This window comes from Oncorhynchus masou, chromosome 12, assembly GCF_036934945.1.
Source record: "Oncorhynchus masou masou isolate Uvic2021 chromosome 12, UVic_Omas_1.1, whole genome shotgun sequence".
Taxonomy (NCBI): domain Eukaryota; kingdom Metazoa; phylum Chordata; class Actinopteri; order Salmoniformes; family Salmonidae; genus Oncorhynchus; species Oncorhynchus masou.
Window position 1 is genome coordinate 9,963,566 of NC_088223.1, and position 27,698 is coordinate 9,991,263.

The window sequence follows — 27,698 nt, forward strand, 5'->3', positions numbered from 1 at the left end:
CCGTACTGTGAGATGCCTAAGAGCACTACAGGGAGACGGGACGGACAGCTGATCGTCCTCGCAGTGGCAGACCACGTGTAACAGCACCTGCACAGGATCGGTGCATCCAAACATCACACCTGCGGGACAGGTACAGGATGGCAACAACAACTGCCCGAGTTACACCAGGAAGGCACAATCCCTCCATCAGTGCTCAGACTGTCCGCAATAGGCTGAGAGAGGCTGGACTGAGGGCTTGTAGGCCTGTTGTAAGGAAGGTTCTCACCAGACATCACCGGCAACAACGTGGCCCATGGGCACAAACCCACCATCGCCGGACCAGACAGGACTGGCAAAAAGTGCTATTCTCTGACGAGTCTCGGTTTTGTCTCACCAGGGGTGATGGTCGGATTTGCGTTTATCGTTGAAGGAATGAGCATTACACCGAGGCCTGTACTCTGGAACGGGATTGATTTGGAGGTGGAGGGTCCGTCATGGTCTGGAGCGGTGTGTCACAGCATCATCGGACTGAGCTTGTTGTCATTGCAGGAAATCGCAACACTGTGCTTTACAGGGAAGACATCCTCCTCCCTCATGTGATACCCTTTCTGTAGGCTCATCCTGAAATGACCCTCCAGCATGACAATGCCACCTGCCACCAGCCATACTGCTCGTACTGTACGTGATTTCCTGCAAGACCAGCGAGGAGCCCGGATTTCAATCCCATTGAGCACATCTGGGACCTGATGGATTGGAGGGTGAGGGCTAGGGCCATTCCCCCCAGAAATGTCCGGGAAATTGCAGGTGCCTTGGTGGAAGACTGAGTTAACATCTCACAGCAAGAACTGGAAAATCTGGTGCAGTCCATGAGGAGGAGATGCACTGCAGTAACTAAAGCAGCTGGTGGCCACAATAGATACTGACTGTTACTTTTGATTTTGACCCCCCCCCCCCCCTTTGTTCAGGGACACATTGTTCCATTTTCTGTCTGTCTGTGGAACTTGTTCAGTTATTGAATATTGTTATGCTCATACAAATATTTACACATGTTAATTTTGCTGAAAATAAACACAGTGAGAGGACGTTTCTTCTTTTTTGTTGCAAAGTTTATGCTAATGAGTACATTTTTTAGCACTCTAATGATGCGATACTTTCGTAATACAAGGTTAGATAATGACTAGAGTGGTAATGGAGACTACCGCGCCCACTGCATTTGAGGGGGGGGTTGCTGCGATTCAAGCCTTAGCATCTTTTTCAAAAGAGCAGTAACAAATCCTCTTGAAAGCAGCAGGAGAGGAAAATGGTACATAGCGGTGTATGGCCTAGATCAATAGTGGTTCATAGAGATTACGGTTTTTATGTTAAGGGAGACGTAGGAGACCAAACAATAATGGTTCATAGAGATGACAGTTTTTATGTTAAGGGAGACATAGGAGACAAAACAATAATGGTTCATAGAGATGACAGTTTTTATGTTAAGGGAGATGTAGGGACAAAACTTTTTAATAGATGCCAGGGATAAAACATCACTGATGCCTTATGCTCAAGAAATGTTTTGTTTCCAATACATGAGAATGGGGGTAGTAATTATTTTTTCTCTCTCTCTTTGAAATGTTTCCCGAGGCTACAGTTTTTAGGAGAGCGCAGTGAGTGAAATTCTGCAGTGTAGTTCGTGTAAAGGTATCTGGATTAGGCAGTAAACTACCAGATTAAATCAGTGTCACGACTACCGCCGAAGTCGGTCCCTCTCCTTGTTCGGGCGGTCAATGTCACTGGAATGGTAGATTTGCAATGGAAGACTGTGCAAAGTAGAAATAAAAATAATGGGGTGCAAAGGAGCAAAATAAATGAATAAAATTAAATACAGTAGGGAAAGAGGTAGTTGTTTGGGCTAAAATATAGGTGGGCTATGTACAGGTGCAGTAATCTGTGAGCTGCTCTGACAGTTGGTGCTTAAAGCTAGTGAGGGAAATAAGTGTTTCCAGTTTCAGAGATTTTTGTAGTTCGTTCCAGTCAATGTCAGCAGAGAACTGGAAGGAGAGGCGGCCAAAGAAAGAATTGGTTTTGGGGGTGACCAGAGAGATATACCTGCTGGAGCGTGTGCTACAGATGGGAGATGCTACGGTGACCAGTGAGCTGAGATAAGGGGGGACTTTACCTAGCAGGGTCTTGTAGAAGACATGGAGCCAGTGGGTTTGGCGACGAGTATGAAGCGAGGGCCAGCCAACGAGAGCGTACAGGTCGCAATGGTGGGTAGTATATGGGGCTTTGGTGACAAAACGGATTGCACTGTGATAGACTGCATCCAATTTGTTGAGTAGGGCATTGGAGGCTATTTTGTAAATGACATCGCCGAAGTCGAGGATTGGTAGGATGGTCAGTTTTACAAGGGTATGTTTGCAGCATGAATGAAGGATGCTTTGTTGCGAAATAGGAAGCCAATTCTAGATTTAATTTTGGATTGGAGATGTTTGATATGGGTCTGGAAGGAGAGTTTACAGTCTAACCAGACACCTAAGTATTTGTAGTTGTCCACGTATTCTAAGTCAGAGCCGTCCAGAGTAGTGATGTTGGACAGGCGGGCAGGTGCGGGTAGCGTTCGGTTGAAGAGCATGCATTTAGTTTTACTTTTATTTAAGAGCAATTGGAGGCCACGGAAGGAGAGTTGTATGGCATTGAAGCTTGCCTGGAAGGTTGTTAACACAGTGTTCAAAGAAGGGCCAGAAGTATACAGAATGGTGTCGTCTGCGTAGAGGTGGATCAGAGACTCACCAGCAGCAAGAGCGACCTCATTGATGTATACAGAGAAGAGAGTCGGTCCAAGAATTGAACCCTGTGGCACCGCCATAGAGACTGCCAGAGGTCCGGACAGCAAACCCTCCGATTTGACACACTGAACTCTATTAGAGAAGTAGTTGGTGAACCAGGCGAGGCAATCATTTGAGAAACCAAGGCTGTCGAGTCTGCCGATGAGGATGTGGTCATTGACAGAGTCGAAAGCCTTGGCCAGATCAATGAAAACGGCTGCACAGTAATGTTTCTTATCGATGGCGGTTAAGATATCGTTTAGGACCTTGAGCGTGGCTGAGGTGCACCCATGACCAGCTCTGAAACCAGATTGCATAGCAGAGAAGGTATGGTGAGATTCGAAATGGTCGGTAATCTGTTTGTTGACTTGGCTTTCGAAGACCTTAGAAAGGCATGGTAGGATATACATATAGGTCTGTAGCAGTTTGGGTCAAGTGTCCCCCCCTTTGAAGAGGGGGATGACCGCAGCTGCTTTCCAATCTTTGGGAATCTCAGATGACACAAAAGAGAGGTTGAACAGGCTAGTAATAGAGGTGGCAACAATTTCGTCAGATCATTTTATAAAGAAAGGGTCCAGATTGTCTACCCCGGCTGATTTGTAGGGGTCCAGATTTTGCAGCTCTTTCAGAACATCTGCTGAACGGATTTGGGAGAAGGAGAAATGGGGAAGGCTTGGGCGAGTTGCTGTGGGGTGTGCAGTGCTGTTGACCGGGGTAGGAGTAGCCAGGTGGAAAGCATGGCCAGCCGTAGAAAAATGCTTTTTGAAATGTGTGCACAGTGTCCCAGAACTTTTTTGAGTTAGTGTTGCAGGAAGCAAATTTCTGCTTGAAAAAACTAGCCTTGGCTTTTCTAACTGCCTGTGTATAATGGTTTCTAGCTTCCCTGAACAGCTGCATATCACGGGGGCTGTTCGATGCTAATGAAGAACGCTATAGGATGTTTTTGTGTTGGTTAAGGGCAGTCAGGTCTGGGGAGAACCAAGGGCTATATCTGTTCCTGGTTTTAAATTTCTTGAATGGGGCATGTTTATTTAAGATGGTTAGGAAGGCATTTTTTAAAAATATCCAGGCATCCTCTACTGACGGGATGAGATCAATATCCTTCCAGGATACCCCGGCCAGGTCGATTAGAAAGGCCTGCTCGCTGAAGTGTTTCAGGGAGCGTTTTACAGTGATGAGTGGAGGTCGTTTGACCGCTGACCCATTACGGATGCAGGCAATGAGGCCGTCACGCCCTGGTCAAAATGTATTATGTTGATCTTCATTTATTGGGTCAGGCCAGGGTGTGACATGGGTTTATTGTGGTGTGTTTCGTCTTGGGGTTTTGTGGGGTGTATAGCATAGTCTATGGCTGCCTGAGGCGGTTCTCAATCAGAGTCAGGTGATTATCGTTGTCTCTGATTGGGAACAATATTTAGGCAGCCATATTCTTTGAGTGTTTCGTGGGTGATTGTTCCTGTCTCTGTGTTTGTAGTCACAAGATAGGCTGTATAGTTTTTTTCACGTTTCCGTCTGTTGTTTTTTGTACATTTCAGTATTTTCATGTCTAGTCATTTTTCTACAATAAATATGAGTAACCACCATGCTGCATTTTGGTCCGCTCCTCCTTCAACAGAAAAACGTCGTTACAGAGGCAGTGATCGCTGATATCTTGGTTGAAGACAGCAGAGGTGTATTTAGAGGGAAAGTTGGTTAGGATGATATCTATGAGGGTGCACGTGTTTAAGGCTTGGGGAGGTACCTGGTCGGTTCATTGATAATTTGTGTGAGATTGAGGGCATCAAGTTTAGATTGTAGGATGGCTGGGGTGTTAAGCATGACCAGTTTAGGTCGCCTAGCAGCACGAGCTCTGAAGATAGATGGGGGGCAATCAGTTCACATATGGTGTCCAGAGCACAGCTGGGGGCAGAGGGTGGTCTATAGCAGGCGGCAACGGTGAGAGACTTGTTTTTAGAGGTGGATTTTTAAAAGTAGAAGTTCAAATTCTTTGGGTACAAACCTGGATAGTAGGACAGAACTCTGCAGGCTATCTTTGCAGTAGATTGCAACACCGCCCCCTTTGGCAGTTCTATCTTGTCTGAAAATGTTGTAGTTTGGAATTAAAATTTCAGAATTTTTGGTAGTCTTCCAAAGCCAGGATTCAGACACAGCTAGAACATTCGGGTTGGCAGAGTGTGCTAAAGCAGTGAATAGAACAAACTTAGGGAGGAGGTTTCTAATGTTAACATGCATGAAACCAAGGCTATTACGGTTACAGAAGTCGTCAAAAGAGAGCGCCTGGGGAATAGGAGTGGAGCTAGGCACTGCAGGGCCTGGATTCACCTCTACATCGCCAGAGGAACAGAGGAGGAGTAGAATAAGGGTGCGGCTAAAAGCAATAAGAATTGGTCGTCTAGAACGTCTGGAACAGAGAGTAAAAGGAGGTTTCTGGGGGCGATAAAATAGCTTCAAGGTATAATGTACAGACAAAGGCATGGTAGGATGTGAATACAGTGGAGGTAAACCTAGTTATTGAGTGATGAAAAGAGAGATATTGTCTCTAGAAACATCATTGAAACCAGGAGATGTCATTGCATGTGTGGGTGGTGGAACTAATAGGTTGGATAAGGTATAGTGAGCAGGATTAGAGGCTCTACAGTGAAATAAGCCAATAAACACTAACCAGAACAGCAATGGACAAGGCATATTGACAATAAGGAGAGGCATGTTTAGTCGAGTGATCAAAAGGGTCCGGTGAGTGGAGAGGTTGGTTGGGGGTCACAGAGATTTAGACAGCTCGCCAGGCCATCGGTAGCAAGCTAGCATAGGATGGACGTCTGTTATTAGCCACCTCTTGCGTTCCGTCAGTAGATTAGTGGGGTTCCGTGTGGTAGAGGGGATTAATCCAAATCACACAACAACAACAAAAATAAAAACAATAGATATAGTTAAACGCCCAAGAAGAAAAAAAAGAAAAAAAAGAAGAAAAAAAATTGTCCGATAAGTCTATTCAGATAGCAGCCGATAAGACAGCTAACGGTTAGCAGGCCGCAGATGGGCGTTCAGGTAACGTCGCGACGGAGGAGCCAGCCGGATAACTCCTTCGGGTAGATAACGTCGGCAGTCCAGTTATGAAGGCCCGGTGGGGCTCCGCGTTGGCAGTAAAACCGGTCCGGATAGGTGACTGCAGCCCAGGAGTGATTGATGGAACTCTTCAGCTGGCTCCGGAATAATTGATGTTTGCCCCGGAATCGACGAAAGCCGATAATCACACGGATAGCAGCTAACTAGCTGTGAGATCCAGGTATGACTATCCAGAGTTAACGGTAGAAATCCAGGGACATGGAGAGAAAAATTGGTCCGGTATGTTCCGTTCTGAGCCGCGCTGCGCCGTACACAACTGGCGATAGATTTTCGAGCTAAAGGATAGATGATGACCACAAACCGTGGTTAGCTGAATATTAACGATTTGCCAGTAAAGAAGCTAACTAGCTTCTGACCAAGCTCCTGATTAGATTCTGGATTAGCTTCTGGCTAGCTCCTGGCTAGCTCCTGGCTAGCTCCTGGCTTGTTTCTGGCTAGCTTCTTGGAGTTTCTGGCTCGCTTCTTTGAGGATTACAGATTTGAGGTAAATAATACTTTTTTATAAATATAAATTGGTGAGGCGGGTTGCAGGAGAGTGTTTTGAAGATGAGTTTATGGAAAATAAAATAAAAATGTACGAAAAAAAGTTGTAAATATATATATATACATGTGGGACACGACAAAAGACGTCTGAACTGCTATGCCATCTTGGAATTATGTGTAACAGTCTATAACAGGGGGTATATAACAGTATATAACAGGGGGTATATAACAGTATATAACAGGGGGTATATAACAGTATATAACAGTGGGTATATAACAGTATATAACAGTGGGTATAAAACAGTATATAACAGTGGGTATATAACAGTATATAACAGGGGGTATAACAGTATATAACAGGGGGTATATAACAGTATATAACAGGGGGTATATAACAGGGGGTATATAACAGTATATAACAGGGGGTATATAACAGTATATAACGGGGGGTATATAACAGTATATAACAGGGGGTATATAACAGTATATAATAGGGGGTATATAACAGTATATAACAGGGGGTATAACAGTATATAACAGGGGGTATAACAGTATATAAGAGGGGGTGTATAACAGTATATAACAGGGTATATAACAGTATATAACAGGGGGTATATAACAGTATATAACAGGGGGTATATAACAGTATATAACAGTATATAACAGGGGGTATATAACAGTATATAACAGGGGGTATATAACAGTATATAACAGTATATAACAGGGGGTATATAACAGTATATAGCAGGGGGTATGTAACAGTATATAACAGGGGGTATATAACAGTATATAACAGGGGGTATATAACAGTATATAACAGTATATAACAGGGGGTATATAACAGTATATAACAGGGGGTATATAACAGGGGGTATATAACAGTATATAACAGGGGGTATATAACAGTATATAACAGTATATAACAGGGGGTATATAACAGTATATAGCAGGGGGTATGTAACAGTATATAACAGGGGGTATATAACAGTATATAACAGTATATAACAGGGGGTATATAACAGTATATAACAGGGGGTAAATAACATTATATAACAGTATATAACAGGGGGTGTATAACAGTATATAACAGGGGGTATATAACAGTATATAACAGTGGGTATATAACAGTATATAACAGGGGGTAAAACAGTATATAACAGGGGGCATATAACAGTATATAACAGGGGATATATAACAGTATATAACAGGGGGTATATAACAGTATATAACAGTGGGTATATAACAGTATATAACAGGGTGTATATAACAGTATATAACAGGGGGTATATAACAGTATATAACAGAGGGTATAAAACAGTATATAACAGGGGGTATATAACAGTATATAACAGTATATAACAGTATATAACAGGGGGTATATAACAGTATATAACAGGGGGTATATAACAGTATATAACAGTATATAACAGTATATAACAGGGGGTATATAAAAGTATATAACAGGGGGTATATAACAGTATATAACAGTATATAACAGTATATAGCAGGGGGTATATAACAGTATATAACAGTATATAACAGAGTGTATAACAGTATATAACAGGGGGTATATAACAGTATATAACAGGGGGTATATAACAGTATATAACAGTATATAACAGGGGGTATATAACAGTATATAACAGGGGGTGTAAAACAGTATATAACAGGGGGTATATAACAGTATATAACAGGGGGTAAAACAGTATATAACAGGGGGTATATAACAGTATACAACAGGGGGTATATAACAGTATATAACAGTATATAACAGGGGGTATATAACAGTATATAACAGTGGGTATATAACAGGGGGTATATAACAGTATATAACAGGGTATATAACAGGGTATATAACAGTATATAACAGGGGGTATATAACAGTATATAACAGGGGGTATATAACAGGGTATAACAGGGTGTATATAACAGTATATAACAGGGGGTATATAACAGTATATAACAGGGGGTATAAAACAGTATATAACAGGGGGTATATAACAATATATAACAGAGGGTATATAAGAGGGGGTATATAACAGTATATAACAGGGGGTATATAACAGTATATATAACAGGGGGTATATAAGAGGGGGTATATAACAGTATATAACAGGGGGTATATAACAGTATATAACAGGGGGTATATAACAGTATATAACAGTATATAACAGGGTGTATATAACAGTATATAACAAGGGGTACATAACAGTATATAACAGGGGGTATATAACAGTATATAACAGGGGGTATATAACAGTGTATAACAGTATATAACAGGTGGTATAACAGTATATAACAGTATATAACAGGGTGTAAAACAGTATATAACAGGGTGTAAAATAGTATATAACAGGGTGTAAAACAGTATATAACAGGGGGTATATAACAGTATATAACAGTATATAACAGTATATAACAGGGGGTATATAACAGTATATGACAGGGGGTATATAACAGTATATAACAGTATATAACAGTATATAGCAGGGGGTATATAACAGTATATAACAGTATATAACAGAGTGTATAACAGTATATAACAGGGGGTATATAACAGTATATAACAGGGGGTATATAACAGTATATAACAGTATATAACAGGGGGTATATAACAGTATATAACAGGGGGTGTAAAACAGTATATAACAGGGGGTATATAACAGTATATAACAGGGGGTAAAACAGTATATAACAGGGGGTATATAACAGTATACAACAGGGGGTATATAACAGTATATAACAGTATATAACAGGGGGTATATAACAGTATATAACAGTGGGTATATAACAGGGGGTATATAACAGGGGGTATATAACAGTATATAACAGGGTATATAACAGTATATAACAGGGGGTATATAACAGTATATAACAGGGGGTATATAACAGGGTATATAACAGTATATAACAGGGGGTATATAACAGTATATAACAGGGGGTATATAACAGTATATAACAGTATATAACAGGGGGTATATAACAGTATATAACAGGGGGTATATAACAGTATATAACAGGGGGTATATAACAGTATATAACAGGGGGTATGTAACAGTATATAACAGCTGGTATATAACAGTATATAACAGGGGGTATATAACAGTATATAACAGGGGGTATATAACAGTATATAACAGGGGGTATATAACATTATATAACAGTATATAACAGGGGGTATATAACAGTATATAACAGGGGGCATATAACAGTATATAACAGGGGGTATATAACAGTACATAACAGGGTATATAACAGTATATAACAGTATATAACAGGGGGTATATAACAGTATATAACAGGGGGTATATAACAGTATATAACAGGGGGTATATAACAGTATATAACAGGGGGCATATAACAGTATATAACAGGGGGTATATAACAGTACATAACAGGGTATATAACAGTATATAACAGTATATAACAGGGGGTATATAACAGTATATAACAGGGGGTATATAACAGTATATAACAGGGGGTATATAACAGTATATAACAGGGGGTATGTAACAGTATATAACAGCTGGTATATAACAGTATATAACAGGGGGTATATAACAGTATATAACAGGGGGTATATAACAGTATATAACAGGGGGTATATAACATTATATAACAGTATATAACAGGGGGTATATAACAGTATATAACAGGGGGCATATAACAGTATATAACAGGGGGTATATAACAGTATATAACAGGGGGTATATAACAATATATAACAGGGGGTATATAAGAGGGGGTGTATAACAGTATATAACAGGGGGTATATAACAGGGGGTATATAACAGTATATAACAGGGTGTATATAACAGTATATAACAGGGGGTATATAACAGTATATAACAGGGGGTATATAACAGTATATAACATTATATAACAGTATATAACAGGGGGCATATAACAGTATATAACAGGGGGTATATAACAGTATATAACAGGGGGTATATAACAGTATATAACAGGGGGTGTATAACAGTATATAACAGGGGTATATAACAGTATATAACAGGGGGTATATAACAGTATATAACAGGGGGTATATAACAGTATATAACAGGGGGTATATAACAGTATATAACAGGGTGTATATAACAGTATATAACAGGGGGTATATAACAGTATATAACAGGGGGTATATAACAGTATATAACATTATATAACAGTATATAACAGGGGGTGTATAACAGTATATAACAGGGGTATATAACAGTATATAACAGGGGGTATATAACAGTATATAACAGGGGTATATAACAGTATATAACAGGGGGTATATAACAGTATATAACAGGGGGTATATAACAGTATATAACAGGGGGTATATAACAGTATATAACAGGGGGTGTATAACAGTATATAACAGGGGTATATAACAGTATATAACAGGGGGTATATAACAGTATATAACAGGGTGTAAAACAGTATATGACAGTATATAACAGGGTGTATATAACAGTATATAACAAGGGGTACATAACAGTATATAACAGGGGGTATATAACAGTATATAACAGGGGGTATATAACAGTATATAACAGTATATAACAGGGGGTATAAAAGTATATAACAGTATATAACAGTATATAACAGTATATAACAGGGGTATATAACAGGGGTATATAACAGTATAGAATAGGGTGTAAAACAGTATATAACAGGGGGTATGTAACAGGGTATAACAGTATATAACAGTATATAACAGGGGGTATGTAACAGGGTATAACAGTATATAACAGGGGGTGTAAAACAGTATATAACAGGGGGTGTAAAACAGTATATAACAGGGGGTATATAACAGTATATAACAGGGGGTATATAACAGTATATAACAGGGGGTATATAACAGTATATAACAGGGGGTGTATAACAGTATATAACAGGGGGTGTAAAACAGTATATAACAGGGGGTATATAACAGTATATAACAGGGGGTATATAACAGTATATAACAGGGGGTATATAACAGTATATAACAGGGTATATAACAGTATATAACAGGGGGTGTATAACAGTATATAACAGGGTATATAACAGTATATAACAGGGGGTGTAAAACAGTATATAACAGGGGGTATATAACAGTATATAACAGGGGGTGTATAACAGTATATAACAGGGGGTGTATAACAGTATATAACAGGGTATATAACAGTATATAACAGGGGGTATATAACAGTATATAACAGGGGGTGTAAAACAGTATATAACAGGGGGTATATAACAGTATATAACAGGGGGTATGCAACAGTATATAACAGGGGGTGTAAAACAGTATATAACAGGGGGTGTATAACAGTATATAACAGGGGGTGTATAACAGTATATAACAGGGGGTATGCAACAGTATATAACAGGGGGTGTAAAACAGCATATAACAGGGGGTGTATAACAGTATATAACAGGGGGTGTATAACAGTATATAACAGGGGGTATGCAACAGTATATAACAGGGGGTGTAAAACAGTATATAACAGGGGGTGTATAACAGTATATAACAGGGGGTGTAAAACAGTATATAACAGGGGGTATATAACAGTATATAACAGGGGGTGTAAAACAGTATATAACAGGGGGTGTATAACAGTATATAACAGGGTATATAACAGTATATAACAGGGGGTATGCAACAGTATATAACAGGGGGTGTAAAACAGTATATAACAGGGGGTGTAAAACAGTATATAACAGGGGGTATATAACAGTATACAACAGGGGGTATATAACAGTATACAACAGGGGGTATATAACAGGGTATGTAACAGAATGTATAACAAGATATTCTGCCTGCGAGCTTTAGTGTCATAACACCTTAACATGTGATAACAAGAGGCGGATGATCACAGCAAATGTCCATTCGTGTTATGGCACCGCTCTTTCGTTTCTGGTCGATTGGTTTTTAACTCTGGGGTTTAGTCTGGCCTGCCATGCCTTCACTGTTGGAAGTGGCTTGAAATGGTGGCTGGCTATCTGGCTGTCTCTGGTAATACTCTACATCCCAAATGGCACCCTACTCCCTACATAGGACTCTGAACAAAAGTAGTGCACTATGTGAATAGGGTGTCATTTGGGACACCGAGGTGGTCTCAGGAGCAGTCACAGTGGTCAATATGCTGACTGATCTGGTTGATGACAAAGGAGTCCATACATATGAACAATACCAATACATGCAAACTAAGCCATCAAAACAGAGGGAGTACCTTCGACCATTGCAGAGATGCAATACCATGCATACACACACACACATACAAACACACACACAGTCACTCACACACACACGTCAAAGACACACATTTAAATGAAAGCAAAAATTCATTACCCGCAGTTGTATTGTGTTTGGCCACCGTGAGGAAGGGGAACACCAAGACAATTAAACTAAGTAATGACAGGGCCATCCCTCCACCTGCGGAAAGAAGAGGGGAGGTGGAGAGATATTAAGAACGGGTGGAGGAGAGAGAGCATTACATTGAAGATGGATAATACAAAGAGACAGAGAGAGACCAAGAGGTGGAAGGTAAGAGAAAGAAAGGGAGGGAGAATGGAAGAGAGAGAGAATATGGCAGAGAGAGAGAGAAGAGAGAGAAAGGATTTGAGAGAGAATTCTCCATGCGGGGAGAGAGAAAGCGAGAGAGAGAGAGAGAGAGAGAGAGAGAGAGAGAGAGAGAGACCGACAGAGATGAGAGGGAGAGAGATAGCAACAACAACTCAGATAGCAACAAACATTCCCACAAATTCAGAGGGGGGAGACAGATAGAGAAAGAGAGGAGGGAGAGAGAGAGAGAGAGGGAGAGATGGTGAAGTATATTAAAAGAGAGCTAGATTTTACATATATATATATATATATATAATCACTAATGAACAAAGAACCTTGGTGGGTGTTCCATCTAACTGCAGTCGTTGTCTCTGTCTCTGTTATTTCATTAGTTTGAATGGCATCAGTAGTATGGTGCCAGTCCATTTCCTCCACTACTACAACCTACTGTAGTGACTGTCCAGTCACCACTTACCTAAACTCTCGCGGACAGAATACGAGCATCTGACAAATTACCCAAGATTTTAGTTCTGAGTTAACCAAGATACCCAGTGTATGGGCAGGCATCAACCCAGCGCCAGTCCCATTCCCATTCCCAAATCCCAATGCCAGTCACCTGTTTTACGGGCCTCTGGCAAGTTTCGATGGGGGTGCCACAGGGTTCAATTCTCGGGCCAACTCATTTCTCTTTATTCGTCAATGATGTCGCTCTAGCTGCCAGTGATTCTCTGATCCACCTCTACGCAGACGACACCATTCTGTATACTTCTGGCCCTTCTTTGGACACTGTGTTAACTAACCTCCAGACGAGATTCAATGCCATACAACACTCCTTCCGTGGCCACCAACTGCTCCTAAAAGCAAGTAAATCTAAATACATGCTCTTCAACAGATCGCTGCCCGCACCTGCCTGCCCGTCTAGCATCACTACACTGGACAATTCTGACTTAGGTATTTGTAGTTGTCCACATATTCTAGGTGTCTGGTTAGACTGTAAACTCTCCTTCCAGACTCACATTTAGCATCTCCAATCCACAATTAAGTCTAGAATCGGCTTCCTATTTCGCAACAAAGCATTCTTCACTCATGCTGCCAAACATACCCTCGTAAAACTGACTATCCGACCGATCCTTGACTTCGGGGATGTCATTTACAAAATAGCCAACAACATTCTACTCAGCAAATTGGATGCAGTCTATCACAGTGCCATCCGTTTTGTCACCAAAGCCCCATATACTACCCACCACTGCGACCTGAATTATCTCGTTGGCTGGCCCTAGCTTCATATTCGTCGCCAAACCCACTGGCTCCAGGTCATCTATAACTCTTTGCACGGTAAAGCTCCGCCTTATCTCAACTCACTGGTCACCATAGCAGCACCCACCCATAGCACGCGCTCCAGCAGGTATATTTCACTGGTCATCCCAAAGCCAACTCCTTCTTTGGTTGTCTTTCCTTCCAGTTCTCTGCTGCCAATGACTGGATCGAATTGCAAAAATCACTAAAGCTGGAGTCTGATATCTCCCTCACTAACTTTAAGCATCAGCTGTCAGAGCAGCTTACCAATCATTGCACCTGTACACAGCCCATCTGTAAATAACCCACCCAACTAACTCATCCCCCATATTGTTATTTATTTTTTTGCTCCTTTGCACCCCAATATCTCTACTTGCACATTTATCACTCCAGTGTTAATTGCTAAATTGTATTTTTTTCGCCACCATGGCCTATTTATTGCCTTACCTCCTTACTACATTTGCACACACTGTATACAGATTTTTCTGTTGTGTTGACCATCTTGGCCAGGTCGCAGTTGTAAATGAGAACTTGTTCTCAACTAGCCTACCTGGTTAAATAAAAGTGAAACAAAAACAAAAAAAATAATTCCCAGACCCAGACCCGTTCCCAGACCCAGTCCTGTTCCCAGACCCAGACCCGTTCCCAGATCCGTTCCCAGTCCCAGACCCAAACCCGTTCACAGTCCCAGACCCGTTCCCAGTCCCAGTCCTGTTCCCAGACCCAGTCTCAGACCCATTCCTGTTCCCAGACCCAGTCCCAGGCCTGTTCCCGTTCCCAGACCCAGTCCCAGGCCTGTTCCCAGACCCAGACTCAGACCCAGTACCAGTCCCAGACCCAATCTCGTTCCCAGTCCCAATACCAGTCCCATTCCCTGTCATTTCATTAGTTTGAATGATCTGAATAGTATGCTGGTCCTATTCCTTACTGCTTACCGCCCAGTGACTCACCACCAGCCCAGTATATACGAAGGCATCGACCCAGCCCTAGTCTGAAATAGGGCTAAATTAGCAATATATCAATGCACCACTAACGCTTGCTTGCTTTGCATGGTGCCAGCCATGCGAGCCAGCGAGCCAGCGAGCCAGAGAACCAGAGAGCAGGGAGACCAGCAGGGTGACCAGCTAGCCAGAGAGCCAGCCAGAGAGCCAGAGAGCCAGAGAGCCAGAGAGCAGGGAGACCAGCAGGGTGACCAGCTAGCCAGAGAGCCAGCCAGAGAGCCAGCCAGCCAGCCAGAGAACCAGCTAGCCAGCCAGCCAGAGAGATAGCCAGAGAGTAGGCCAGACAGACAGCCAGCCAGAGTGCCGGCCAGCCAGAGAACCAGCCAGTCAGTCAGAGAACCAGCCAGTCAGCCAGACAGCCAGCCAGTCAGAGAGCCAGCCAGCGAGAGAGCCAGCCAGCGAGCGCAGGCCTATTTAGGTGCACTTCATCCAGTGCTTTTGAGGGGGAGGCTGCGTCTCCAATGACACACCAATTCTTTATACTTTTGACCAGGGCCCATAGGGAATAAGGTGGCATTTTGGGACATGGTCTCGATGAAAGCGGAGAAGTGGAGGTATAAGAGAGTGAATGTAAAAGTGTTTTGTTAAGCGTTGCCCAGCCCAACAAAAGGACTGACACAATTAAAGACTCAAATACACCACCGAAGTCAACTCTCTCTCTCTCTCTCTCTCTCTCTCTCTCTCTCTCTCTCTCTCTCTCTCTCTCTCTCTCTCTCTCTCTCTCTCTCTCTCTCTCTCTCTCTCTCTCTCTCTCTCTCTCTCTCTCTCTCTCTCTCTCTCTCTCTCTCTCTCTCTCTCTCTCTCTCTCTCTCTCTCATGTAAATTGCTTTATTGGCATGAAAAACATTGCATAAATACTGCCACTGCAACAATGTATAAAATATACATAATTATCAAATAATGAATAATAATATTGAACAGTGCTATTAAAAAATATATATATTATAGATGTAAATAAAATATATAAATAACCCAAAATAAAATGGTAGCAGTGAATAATACTAGGAAAATATAATAATAAATAGGGACAATAATATATCGACTACCACTACCACTACCACCATTACCACTACTATCATTATCACTACTACCATTATCACTGCAACCATTATCACTACTTCTACCATTATCACTACTACCATTACTACTACTTCTAGCTTTATCACTACTACTACCACCACTACCGCTACCACCACTACCATTACCGCTACTGCCATTACAGATACTACCATTACCACTACCACCGTTATCACTACTACCATTATCACTACTACCATTATCACTACTACCATTACTACTACTTCTAGCTTTATCACTACTACTACCACCACTACCGCTACCACCACTACCATTACCGCTACCACTATTACCGCTACTACCATTACCACTACCGCTACCACTATTACCGCTACCGCCATTACCGCTACCGCCATTACCGCTACTACCACTACCATTACCGCTACCGCCATTACCGCTACTACCACTACCATTACCGCTACCACCATTACCGCTACCGCCATTACCGCTACTACCACTACCACTACCGCTACCGACATTACCGCTACCGCCATTACCGCTACTACCACTACCATTACCGCTACTACCACTACCACTACTACCATTACCGCTACCACCGCTACCGCTACTACCACTACCATTACCGCTACCACCATTACCGCTACCGCCATTACCGCTACTACCACTACCACTACTACCATTACCGCTACCACCGCTACCGCTACTACCACTACCATTACCGCTACCACCATTACCGCTACCGCCATTACCGCTACTACCGCTACTACCGCTACCGCCATTACCGCTACCGCCATTACCGCTACTACCACTACCATTACCGCTACCACTATTACCGCTACTACCACTACCATTACCGCTACCACCGCTACCGCTACTACCACTACCGCTACCGACATTACCGCTACCGCTACTACCACTACCATTACCGCTACCACCATTACCGCTACCGCCATTACCGCTACTACCACTACCATTACCGCTACCACTATTACCGCTACCACCACTACCACTACCACCATTACCGCTACTACCGCTACTACCATTACCGCTACCACCATTACTAAGACTTCTAGCTTTATCACTACTACTACCTCTATTACCACTACCACCACTACCATTACCGCTACTACGACTACCAGTACCGCTACTACCACTACCGCTACTACCACTACCACTACTACCACTACCACTACTACCACTACCACTACTACCACTACCACTACTACCACTACCGCTACCACCAGTACTAGGACTTCTAGCTTTATCACTACTACTACCTCTTTTACCACTACCACCACTACCATAACCGCTACTACGACTACCATTACCGCTACTACCACTACCACGACTACCATTACCTCTACTACCACAACCATTACCGCTACTACCACTACCACTACTACCATTACCGCTACTACCACTACCACTACTACCATTACCGCTACCACCACTACCTCTACTACCACTACCACTACTACCATTACCGCTACCACCACTACCGCTACTACCACTACCACTGCCATTACCGCTACCACCATTACTGCTAGTACCACTACCATTACCGCTACTATCATTACCGCTACCACCATTACTGCTACTACCATTACCATTACCGCTACCACCATTACTAGGACTTCTAGCTTTATCACTACTACTACTTCTATTACCACTACCACCACTACCATTACAGCTACTATGACTACCATTACCGCTACCACCATTACCGCTACCACCACTACCAATACCGCTACCACCACTACCGCTACCACCACTACCATTACCGCTACTACCACTACCATTACCGCTACCACCATTCCCGCTACTACCACTACCATTACCACTACTACTACTACCACCACTACCATTACCACCATTACCGCTACCACCATTACCACTACCACAATTACCGCTACCACCACTACCGCTACTAACACTACCATTACCGTTACTATCACTACCATTACCACTATTACTACTACCAGCACCACCATTACCGCTACTACCATGACCGCTACTACCATTACCGCTACTATCAATACCGCTACCACCATGGCCGCTACTACCACTACCATTACCGCTACTACCACTACCATTACCACTATTACCATTACCGCTACTACCATTACCACTACCACCATCACTTCCACAACCATTACCGCTACCACCATTACCACCACCACTAACGCTACCACCATTACCACTTCTTCTAGCTTTATTACCACTACCACCATTACCGTTACTATCATTACCGCTACCACCATGGCCGTTACTACCACTACCATTACCGCCATTACAATTACCGCTACCATTACCGCTACTATCATTACCACGACCACCATTACCGCTACCACCACTACCGCTACAACCACTATCATTACTGCTACCACAATTACCTCTAGTACAATTACCGCTAGTACCACAATTACAACTACTACCACCATTACAACTACTATTATCACTACCACTACCACCATTATCACTACCACTACTACCATTACCATTACAAATACTACCATTACAACTACCACCATTATCACTACCACTACTACCATTACCATTACAACTACCACCATTATCACTACCACTACGACCATTACCATTACCACGACTACAACCATAACAACTACTACTACCACCATTACAACTACTACCACCATTCCCACCACTACCTACTACCCGTATAAACTACTACTGTTATTACCACCCCTACTACCACTAAACTACTACTGTTATTATCACCCCTACTACTACTGTTATTACCACCCCTACTACCTGTACTACTACTGTTATTACCGCCCCTACTACCACTAAACTACTACTGTTATTATCTCCCCTACTGCCCCTAAACTACTACTGTTATTACCACCCCTACTACCACTAAACTACTACTGTTATTACCACCCCTACTACCCATACTACTACTGTTATTACCACCCCTACTACCCATACTACTACTGTTATTACCACCCCTACTACCCATACTACTACTGTTATTACCACCCCTACTACCCATACTACTACTGTTATTACCACCCCTACTACCCATACTACTACTGTTATTACCACCCCTACTACCCATACTACTACTGTTATTACCACCCCTACTACCCATACTACTACTGTTATTACCACCCCTACTACTACTGTTATTACCACCCCTACTACCACTAAACTACTACTGTTATTACCACCCCTACTACCCATACTACTACTGTTATTACCACCCCTACTACCCATACTACTACTGTTATTACCACCCCTACTACCCATACTACTACTGTTATTACCACCCCTACTACCCATACTACTACTGTTATTACCACCCCTACTACCCATACTACTACTGTTATTACCACCCCTACTCCCCATACTACTACTGTTATTACCACCCCTACTACCCATACTACTACTGTTATTACCACCCCTACTACCCATACTACTACTGTTATTACCACCCCTACTACCCATACTACTACTGTTATTACCACCCCTACTACCCATACTACTACTGTTATTACCACCCCTACTACCCATACTACTACTGTTATTACCACCCCTACCACCCATACTACTACTGTTATTACCACCCCTACTACCCATACTACTACTGTTATTACCACCCCTACTACCCATACTACTACTGTTATTACCACCCCTACTACCCATACTACTACTGTTATTACCACCCCTACTACCCATACTACTACTGTTATTACCACCCCTACTACCCATACTACTACTGTTATTACCACCCCTACTACCCATACTACTACTGTTATTACCACCCCTACTAACCATACTACTACTGTTATTACCACCCCTACTACCTGTACTACTACTGTTATTACCACCCCTACTACCCATACTACTACTGTTATTACCACCCCTACTCCCCATACTACTACTGTTATTACCACCCCTACTACCCATACTACTACTATTTGGAGTAATCACCACAATAAGAAGAAAATAATAATTATTACTATGCAGTTATTATTCAGTGTCTCTCAGGCTGTTTCAGGGACATATTTGGCTGCAAAATGAGCTGTTGAGTATTTTTAGTTTTTCCTCTGGGTTTAATAAGATACAACTTGAAATACATGTATTAATTTATGCAAATAATGAATCTCTTGGTGAGGAATATTTCTCACAGTAGAAGAGAAAGTGTATCTCTGTCTCTACCACCCCCACCCTCCCCCCGTAGTGCAATAGCCACATGCAGTACACGCTCCTCTTTGGGTAGCCATGTCTTTTTATGTCTGCCGGTTTGTATTGCCAAGAGGTGGTCACTCAGCCTGTTCTTGGTAAGGATATGTCTCTGCATGATCTCTCTGATAGAGTGGAGATAATCTGTCAATTCATATTCTCTGTCTAGGGTCAGATAGCAATTTAGTCGGCTTTGAGATTTTTTTTTGTTTTTCCAATGTCGTAAATATGAGTGCTTTGATTGGTTCATGATTTTGTTGGTTGGATAGGTCCAACAACAGCTGTCTGAGAGGGCTTGTTTCTAGACTCAGCTCTTGGGTTTGAAGTGCTTTAAACTGGAGACTTGAATTTGGACTTGAATTTAGTTGTAGCCAAAATTGGTATGATTTTTTTGTTGTATTTTCTCTGCCAATGCATTCTCAATAACTAATTCTGCCCTACATGCATTAGTTGGTGTATTTCTTTGGACTTCTGCATGTAGGGCTTCAATTGGATGTTTGTCCCACATTTTAAATTCCAGTTTATTGATCGGCCTCCAAACTTCACTTCCGTAAAGAGCTATTGGTAGGATTATGCTGCCAAGTATTTTCTTACAAATCCTAATTGGGATGTTAATTTTTTTTAATAATTTCATGTCTATCGAATACAATGCTCTGCGGGCTTTTTCTTCGAGTGCATTCACTGCCATTTTAAAAAATGTCCCGATGTAGATATGGTCATACCAAGGTATGAGTCATTCTTTGTTCCTGACATCTCTTTTTTGGGGTGGGAAATCATGATTTTAGTTTTGAGGGGCCCAATTATGGAAATATTGCTCTAGAATGTTAAGGTTCTATTGAAGACCTTCTTTGGTTGGTGATATAAGAACCAAATCATCAGTATATACTGTAGCAGGTATTTACCTCTGTGGTAGTGTAGCCCCCTACTACCCGTATAAACTACGTGTTCTTGGTGTTGTGGGCATGTCCTTGGCTCTGTCTGCTGCAGGTGAGGTAGGTCGAGGGACACTGAGGGCTTCTTGTTGGGTCACAGAGACTGTTGAAGCCTACTTTTCTCCATAATCTCCCTCCTTTACTTGTTCTTCAGCTACTGAGATGAGCTCAGCTTCTGCTTTTAGGGTAGCAAACACATTTTCAAAAGCCTGAAGGCTTGTATCATTGCCTTGTATGAATACCGTTCCATTGCTGTATATTCCATTGCTGTGCATGTGTTGCCCTGATCAGCTTCTTCAGAAATGTCTGTCTTTTTTTTTGTGAAAGGGGAATGGTTTCAAATAACCCTTTTGTAAAATGTGGCCTCGTTTTTTTAAAATTAAATATTACACTTGTTCTCGTTTCGCAACTGGTAAGATCTGCAAACAAGCATTGATGGATCTGTCCCATCATCAAAACGTAAAAACTTTTCTTAGCCTTCTCCGTGTGGATATCTGGTAAACGTTTTCCATAGTAATGCTGGGGATGTTGGCAACAATGTTGCAATAGAATTCTACCTTAAGGTTTCTTGTATTATTGTCTCTAGTGTCTTTAGAGAACTGTTTGACTTTGATGTCCTTTTGTCTTCTGTCCTTCTCTTGTCTTTTCTATTGGGTTGTTAATGTCCTGTTTTTGAGTTAGCTAGCTAGCTTCTATTAGGAAGAACAATTTGGAACTATTTTTCTCTCTCACTATTCCACATCTCTCTCTCTCAGACACAGAGACAAAGTAGTAACCAGACATTAGCAGACATAGCCACTATCCGTTCACACACACACACACACACACACACACACACACACACACACACACACCTTTTGCTCCTCCATACATATTCAAGCTGACAGGTGACAGTCAGGACATGGACACAGTAGAAGGAGAGCCGTTTCTTCAGTTCACTGGAACCAAAGCTGAAAGCTGCCTGATTCTGTTGCTTGGCAACCATTCATGTCTCCCTGACAGGTTTCACATTTCTCATCATTTAACCCATTGTGACAATTTGTCTCCTCCAGTTTACTGTGAAAATACATTTTTCCCTTTCACTGGGCAGCAATGAGGAAAACGGACCACATATCAGTCAACAGTTCTCCGCTCAAGTGTTAGATATACAGGACACATGCACAGTTGATATACACACACACACAGCGTGCGCGCACACACACACACACACACAGGCCAAACATGCACAAACACACACACACAATGATGTACACACACACACACACACAGCGTGCACACACACACAAAGTGTGCGGGCACACCAACACACACACCTAAACATGCACAAACACACACACAATGATGTACACACACACACACACAGCGTGCACACACACACAAAGTGTGCGGGCACACCAACACACATCACACACAGCCACAATGATGTACACACACACACACACACAAACACACATTAAAGAAAACTCTGAACACTTACAGTATGTTGTCAAAGGAGAAATACAAGGACTACTTCAATGATAAATCAATCCAATGCATGAAAACAGTTTCAACAATGAGTAACAAAGACATATCCCACTGGGCACAGATGTCAGATGTCAATTCAACATCTATTTCACGTTGATTCAATGTAAATTTCATTGAGATGAGGTGGAAACAATGTTGATTCAACCAGTGTGTGCCCAGTGGGACAACTTCAAAAAGGCTATGAACAAAGACAGTCTGCTAGATACTGAAAACCATTTAACCTGCTTTCTTGCCGAAACATCTTCCTTCCCTCACTGCGGATAATTCTCTGAGATTCTGTGAAAAATCTGAGAGACGTCAGTGCTAATTCGACAGACTCACAGGGGAGGTCTGAACTGTGGGAGGAAGCGGCTGTTTAGTGTGTGACTAGATGTCAAAGGATGAAAGGGGAAGAGGCAGGACGGGGATCTAACATATTATCCAGTCAATAATAATTTTAGATTTGACTCTCATGTCTGCCCACGGTGCCTTCATAGAAAGACAGAGGGGAGAGACACACACAATTGCGTGTGGAGATACAAAAACACATTGGCACAGAAACACAAAGACAAAGCCTTAACGCATACACACACTACCAAACTACTACATCACTACACTACCACAATACCACACACACTACACTACCACAATACACTACTAAACTACCACACTACACCACTACACTCCAATACTAAACTACCTCAATACCACACTACTACACCAACACACTACTACAGTACCACACTACTACCACAGTACACTACTACTCTACACTACACCAACACACTACTACAGTACCACACCAACACAGTACCACACGACTACACTACCACCAAACTACACACACTACCACCAAACTACACCACTACACTACCACAATACACTACTAAACTACCACACTACACCACTACACTCCCATACTAAACTACCTCAATACCACACTACTAAACTACCACCACAGTACACTACTACACCAACACACTACTACAGTGCCACACCAACACACTACCACACGACTACACTACCACCACACTACAACACGACTAACACAGTCCCCTCATGGGTGTGTGCGTACGATTCCAACACCGTCATCAAATGTGCTGACGACACGACAGTGGTAGGACTGATCACCGACGACGATAAGGGCAGCCTACAGAAGGAGGTCAGAGACCTGGCAGTGTGGTGCCAGGAAACAACCTCTCCCTCAATGTCAGAAAGACAAAAAGAGCTAATCTTGGACTACAGGAAACGGTGGGGCGAGCATGCCCCTGGCTGCTTCACCGCTTGTTACGGCAACTGCAAGGCACCCAACCGCAAAGCGCTACAAAGGGTGGCGAGTACAACCAAGTACATCACTTGGGCAGAGCTCCCACCATCCAGGACCTCTGTACCAGGCGGTGTTAGAGGAAGGCCCCAAAAAATATGTTGAAAATGACACCAGCCACCCAAGGCATCGAATGTTCTCTCTGCTCCCATACGGAAGGTGGTACCAGTGCACCAAGTCTGGAACCAACAGGATCCTGCACAGCTTCTATCCCCAAGCCATGTTTCTTGTTGCTTGGTGAGAGCGGTTGGTTGTCCTATGATTATTTTGCATCCACCTTCCCACAACTTTCTGGTAATGGTGTAGGACAGTTGCTTGGCTTTGGAACATTCTCAGCACATTAAAGGAAGTTGTTTTCTTGGTATTTCATTACCAAGAACAATAAAAAATAAAAGTTCAAACGTGGTTACATTTCATTTCAATTGAGGTAATGTTCTAGGAACGTTTTCCAATTCGTTTGATATTGGTAACGTTCTACTATGGTTCCAGGTAACCTCCCTGGAACCATAGTAAAGCGTTCTCAGAATCTCCCTGGAACCAGAGTAAAACGTTCTCAGAACCTCCCTGGAACCAGAGTAAAACGTTCTCAGAACCTCCCTGGAACCAGAGTAAAACGTTCTCAGAACCTTCCTGGAACCAGAGTAAAACGTTCTCAGAACCTCCCTGGAACCAGAGTAAAACGTTCTCAGAACCTCCCTGGAACCATAGTAAAACGTTCTCAGAACCTCCCTGGAACCAGAGTAAAACGTTCTCAGAACCTCCCTGGAACCATAGTAAAACGTTCTCAGAACCTCCCTGGAACCAGAGTAAAACGTTCTCAGAACCTCCCTGGAACCAGAGTAAAACGTTCTCAGAACCTCCCTGGAACCGTTTTACTCTGTTCTTAGAACCTCCCTGGAACCAGAGTAAAACGTTCTCAGAACCTCCCTGGAACCATAGTAAAACGTTCTCAGAACCTCCCTGGAACCATAGTAAAACGTTCTCAGAACCTCCCTGGAACCAGAGTAAAACGTTCTCAGAACCTCCCTGGAACCAGAGTAAAACGTTCTCAGAACCTCCCTGGAACCATAGTAAAACGTTCTCAGAACCTCCCTGGAACCAGAGTAAAACGTTCTCAGAACCTCCCTGGAACCGTTTTACTCTGTTCTTAGAACCTCCCTGGAACCAGAGTAAAACGTTCTCAGAACCTCCCTGGAACCATAGTAAAACGTTCTCAGAACCTCCCTGGAACCATAGTAAAACGTTCTCAGAACCTCCCTGGAACCAGAGTAAAACGTTCTCAGAACCTCCCTGGAACCAGAGTAAAACGTTCTCAGAACCTCCCTGGAACCAGAGTAAAACGTTATCAGAACCCTCTCTGCAACCTAAAAAAAATGTACATTCCCAGAACAGGAAAAATGTTCACTTCCATTCTCAGTGTGTTTTAAAAATAAAAAAAAAGGTATGGCTTCATTCCCAGAACCAATGGGAAACCAAAAACGGACATTCCCACAACATCCAAGCAACCAAATGTGCTAGCTGCCTTAATTATCTTGCACCCTGACTCGGTACTAGTACTCCCTGTACATAGCCATATTATTTTTACTTGCCATTGTTATTCACTGTGTATTTATTCGAGTCACTATTTCCATTTTTTTTACTCTGCATTTCACGGTTAGTCTAAACTTGTTGTTTCGGAAGCACGTGACAAATACATTTGATTTGATTTAAGTGTGTGACATTTGAAAGCCCGCCACTTCTATTGAACCCTCCCACATAAAAAAATACTATAGTATAAATTGTATTCAACTTTACTGTAGTATCAACTGTAGTGTTTTTGCGGACAAAAGGAAAAACCCACCCAAAAGCACTAAATCCTATAATTTACAGTGTTAAATAACACTAATATGTGAGAAAAATATTTTAATTTGTCATTATAATAAAGGTTGGTAGCAATGTGAAAATTGTTGTGGAAATCTGTTGCAGTTCAAGTCCACTACAAAAAAAAAAAGCAATGCTATCTCTGTGGGCTCGCTAGCTATCTACCTAGCAAACAGATACACACAATAATACCAAAGTCAATATCAGCATGTGAAGCTAGCTAGCTAGGTATCTACCTAGCAAACATAGATACACACATTAATACCAAAGTCAATATCAGCATGTGAAGCTAGCTAGCTAGGTATCTACCTAGCAAACAGATACACACAATAATACCAAAGTCAATATCAGCATGTGAAGCTAGCTAGCTAGGTATCTACCTAGCAAACATAGATACACACAATAATACCAAAGTCAATATCAGCATGTGAAGCTAGCTAGCTAGGTATCTACCTAGCAAACATAGATACACACATTAATACCAAAGTCAATATCAGCATGTGAAGCTAGCTAGCTAGGTATCTACCTAGCAAACAGATACACACAATAATACCAAAGTCAATATCAGCATGTGAAGCTAGCTAGCTAGGTATCTACCTAGCAAACATAGATACACACAATAATACCAAAGTCAATATCAGCATGTGAAGCTAGCTAGCTAGGTATCTACCTAGCAAACAGATACACACAATAATATCAAAGTCAATATCAGCATGTGAAGCTAGCTAGCTAGGTATCTACCTAGCAAACATAGATACACACAATAATACCAAAGTCAATATCAGCATGTGAAGTAGCTAGCTTTACAATTTAGCAAATTAACACTGGAGTGATAGTGATAGATGTGATAGATGTGCAAGTAGAAGTCCTGGTGTGCAAAAGAGCAGAAATAGTCAATAAAAACAACATGGGGGATGAGGTCGGTAGATAGACGTTTTCACCATCTAAACGTCGTATTAACTTCCAGTGTAGTGGAGAGAGACTTTATCACAACGTTACGTCGTACCAGCCGACTACTGTACGACCGGCAACGGCTCAGATACACATGGAAACGACCCCAGGGAAACGACCCCATGGAAACGACCCCAGGGAAACGACCCCAGGGAAACGACCCCATGGAAACGACCCCAGGGAAACGACCCCAGGGAAACGACCCCATGGAAACGACCCCAGGGAAACGACCCCAGGGAAACGACCCCAGGGAAACGACCCCAGGGAAACGACAGAACGTCGCTCGGCGATGCACAAAAACATAACATCCAAAATGGGTGACTCTTTCCTTGAATAAGTCTGCAGAAACATTACATTGGAGCATTTAATGTTAACTATAGTATAAATACCATAGTAAAAGAAAACTGTCCTATCTACTATGGTAATTAATGTAATGTTTTTGCAGACTGTAGTATTTACTATAGTGTTTTGTTTTATTATATTTGACATAGAATTGCAGGAATTCTCCTTCATGAAAACTAGCGGAGAAATACTAAAAGAGCACATTTTTCAAAACCTATAGGTAGGAAGGTGGGTACTGTAGGTAGGTAGGTAGGTAGGTAGGTGGGTGGGTAGGTAGGTAGGTAGGACTGGAGGCTGAACAGATAGATCTGAGCTTCT

The 27,698-nt window shown here is 42.2% G+C and overlaps 2 protein-coding genes across 2 annotated transcripts in view; one reads left to right on the forward strand and one right to left on the reverse strand.

Annotated features, from left to right (window-relative positions):
* LOC135549518 (gamma-aminobutyric acid type B receptor subunit 1-like) overlaps positions 1-27,698 on the reverse strand; it is a 332,207-nt gene that overhangs the window by 291,283 nt on the left and 13,226 nt on the right. The window contains exon 2 of the mRNA XM_064979532.1: positions 12,715-12,798. Within this exon, the coding sequence (XP_064835604.1) occupies positions 12,715-12,790 (76 nt within the window). The 5' untranslated portion in view covers positions 12,791-12,798. The remainder of the gene's footprint in view (positions 1-12,714; positions 12,799-27,698) is intronic.
* LOC135549003 (histidine-rich glycoprotein-like) lies at positions 15,285-17,326 on the forward strand. The gene is made up of 3 exons (XM_064979075.1): positions 15,285-15,411; positions 15,718-15,794; positions 16,532-17,326. The coding sequence occupies exons 1-3, from the start codon at positions 15,285-15,287 to the stop codon at positions 17,324-17,326; spliced, it is 999 nt and encodes a 332-aa protein (XP_064835147.1).

Bases quoted from the DNA above. Each gene is read 5' to 3' on its own strand.
- LOC135549003 (XM_064979075.1), top strand. From the start codon at position 15,285: ATGCGAGCCAGCGAGCCAGCGAGCCAGAGAACCAGAGAGCAGGGAGAC. The intron at 15,412-15,717 runs GTGACCAGCTAG...ACTTTTGACCAG, and splicing joins AGAGCAGGGAGACCAGCAGG to GGCCCATAGGGAATAAGGTG. The intron at 15,795-16,531 runs GTAAAAGTGTTT...TACTACTTCTAG, and splicing joins GGAGGTATAAGAGAGTGAAT to CTTTATCACTACTACTACCA.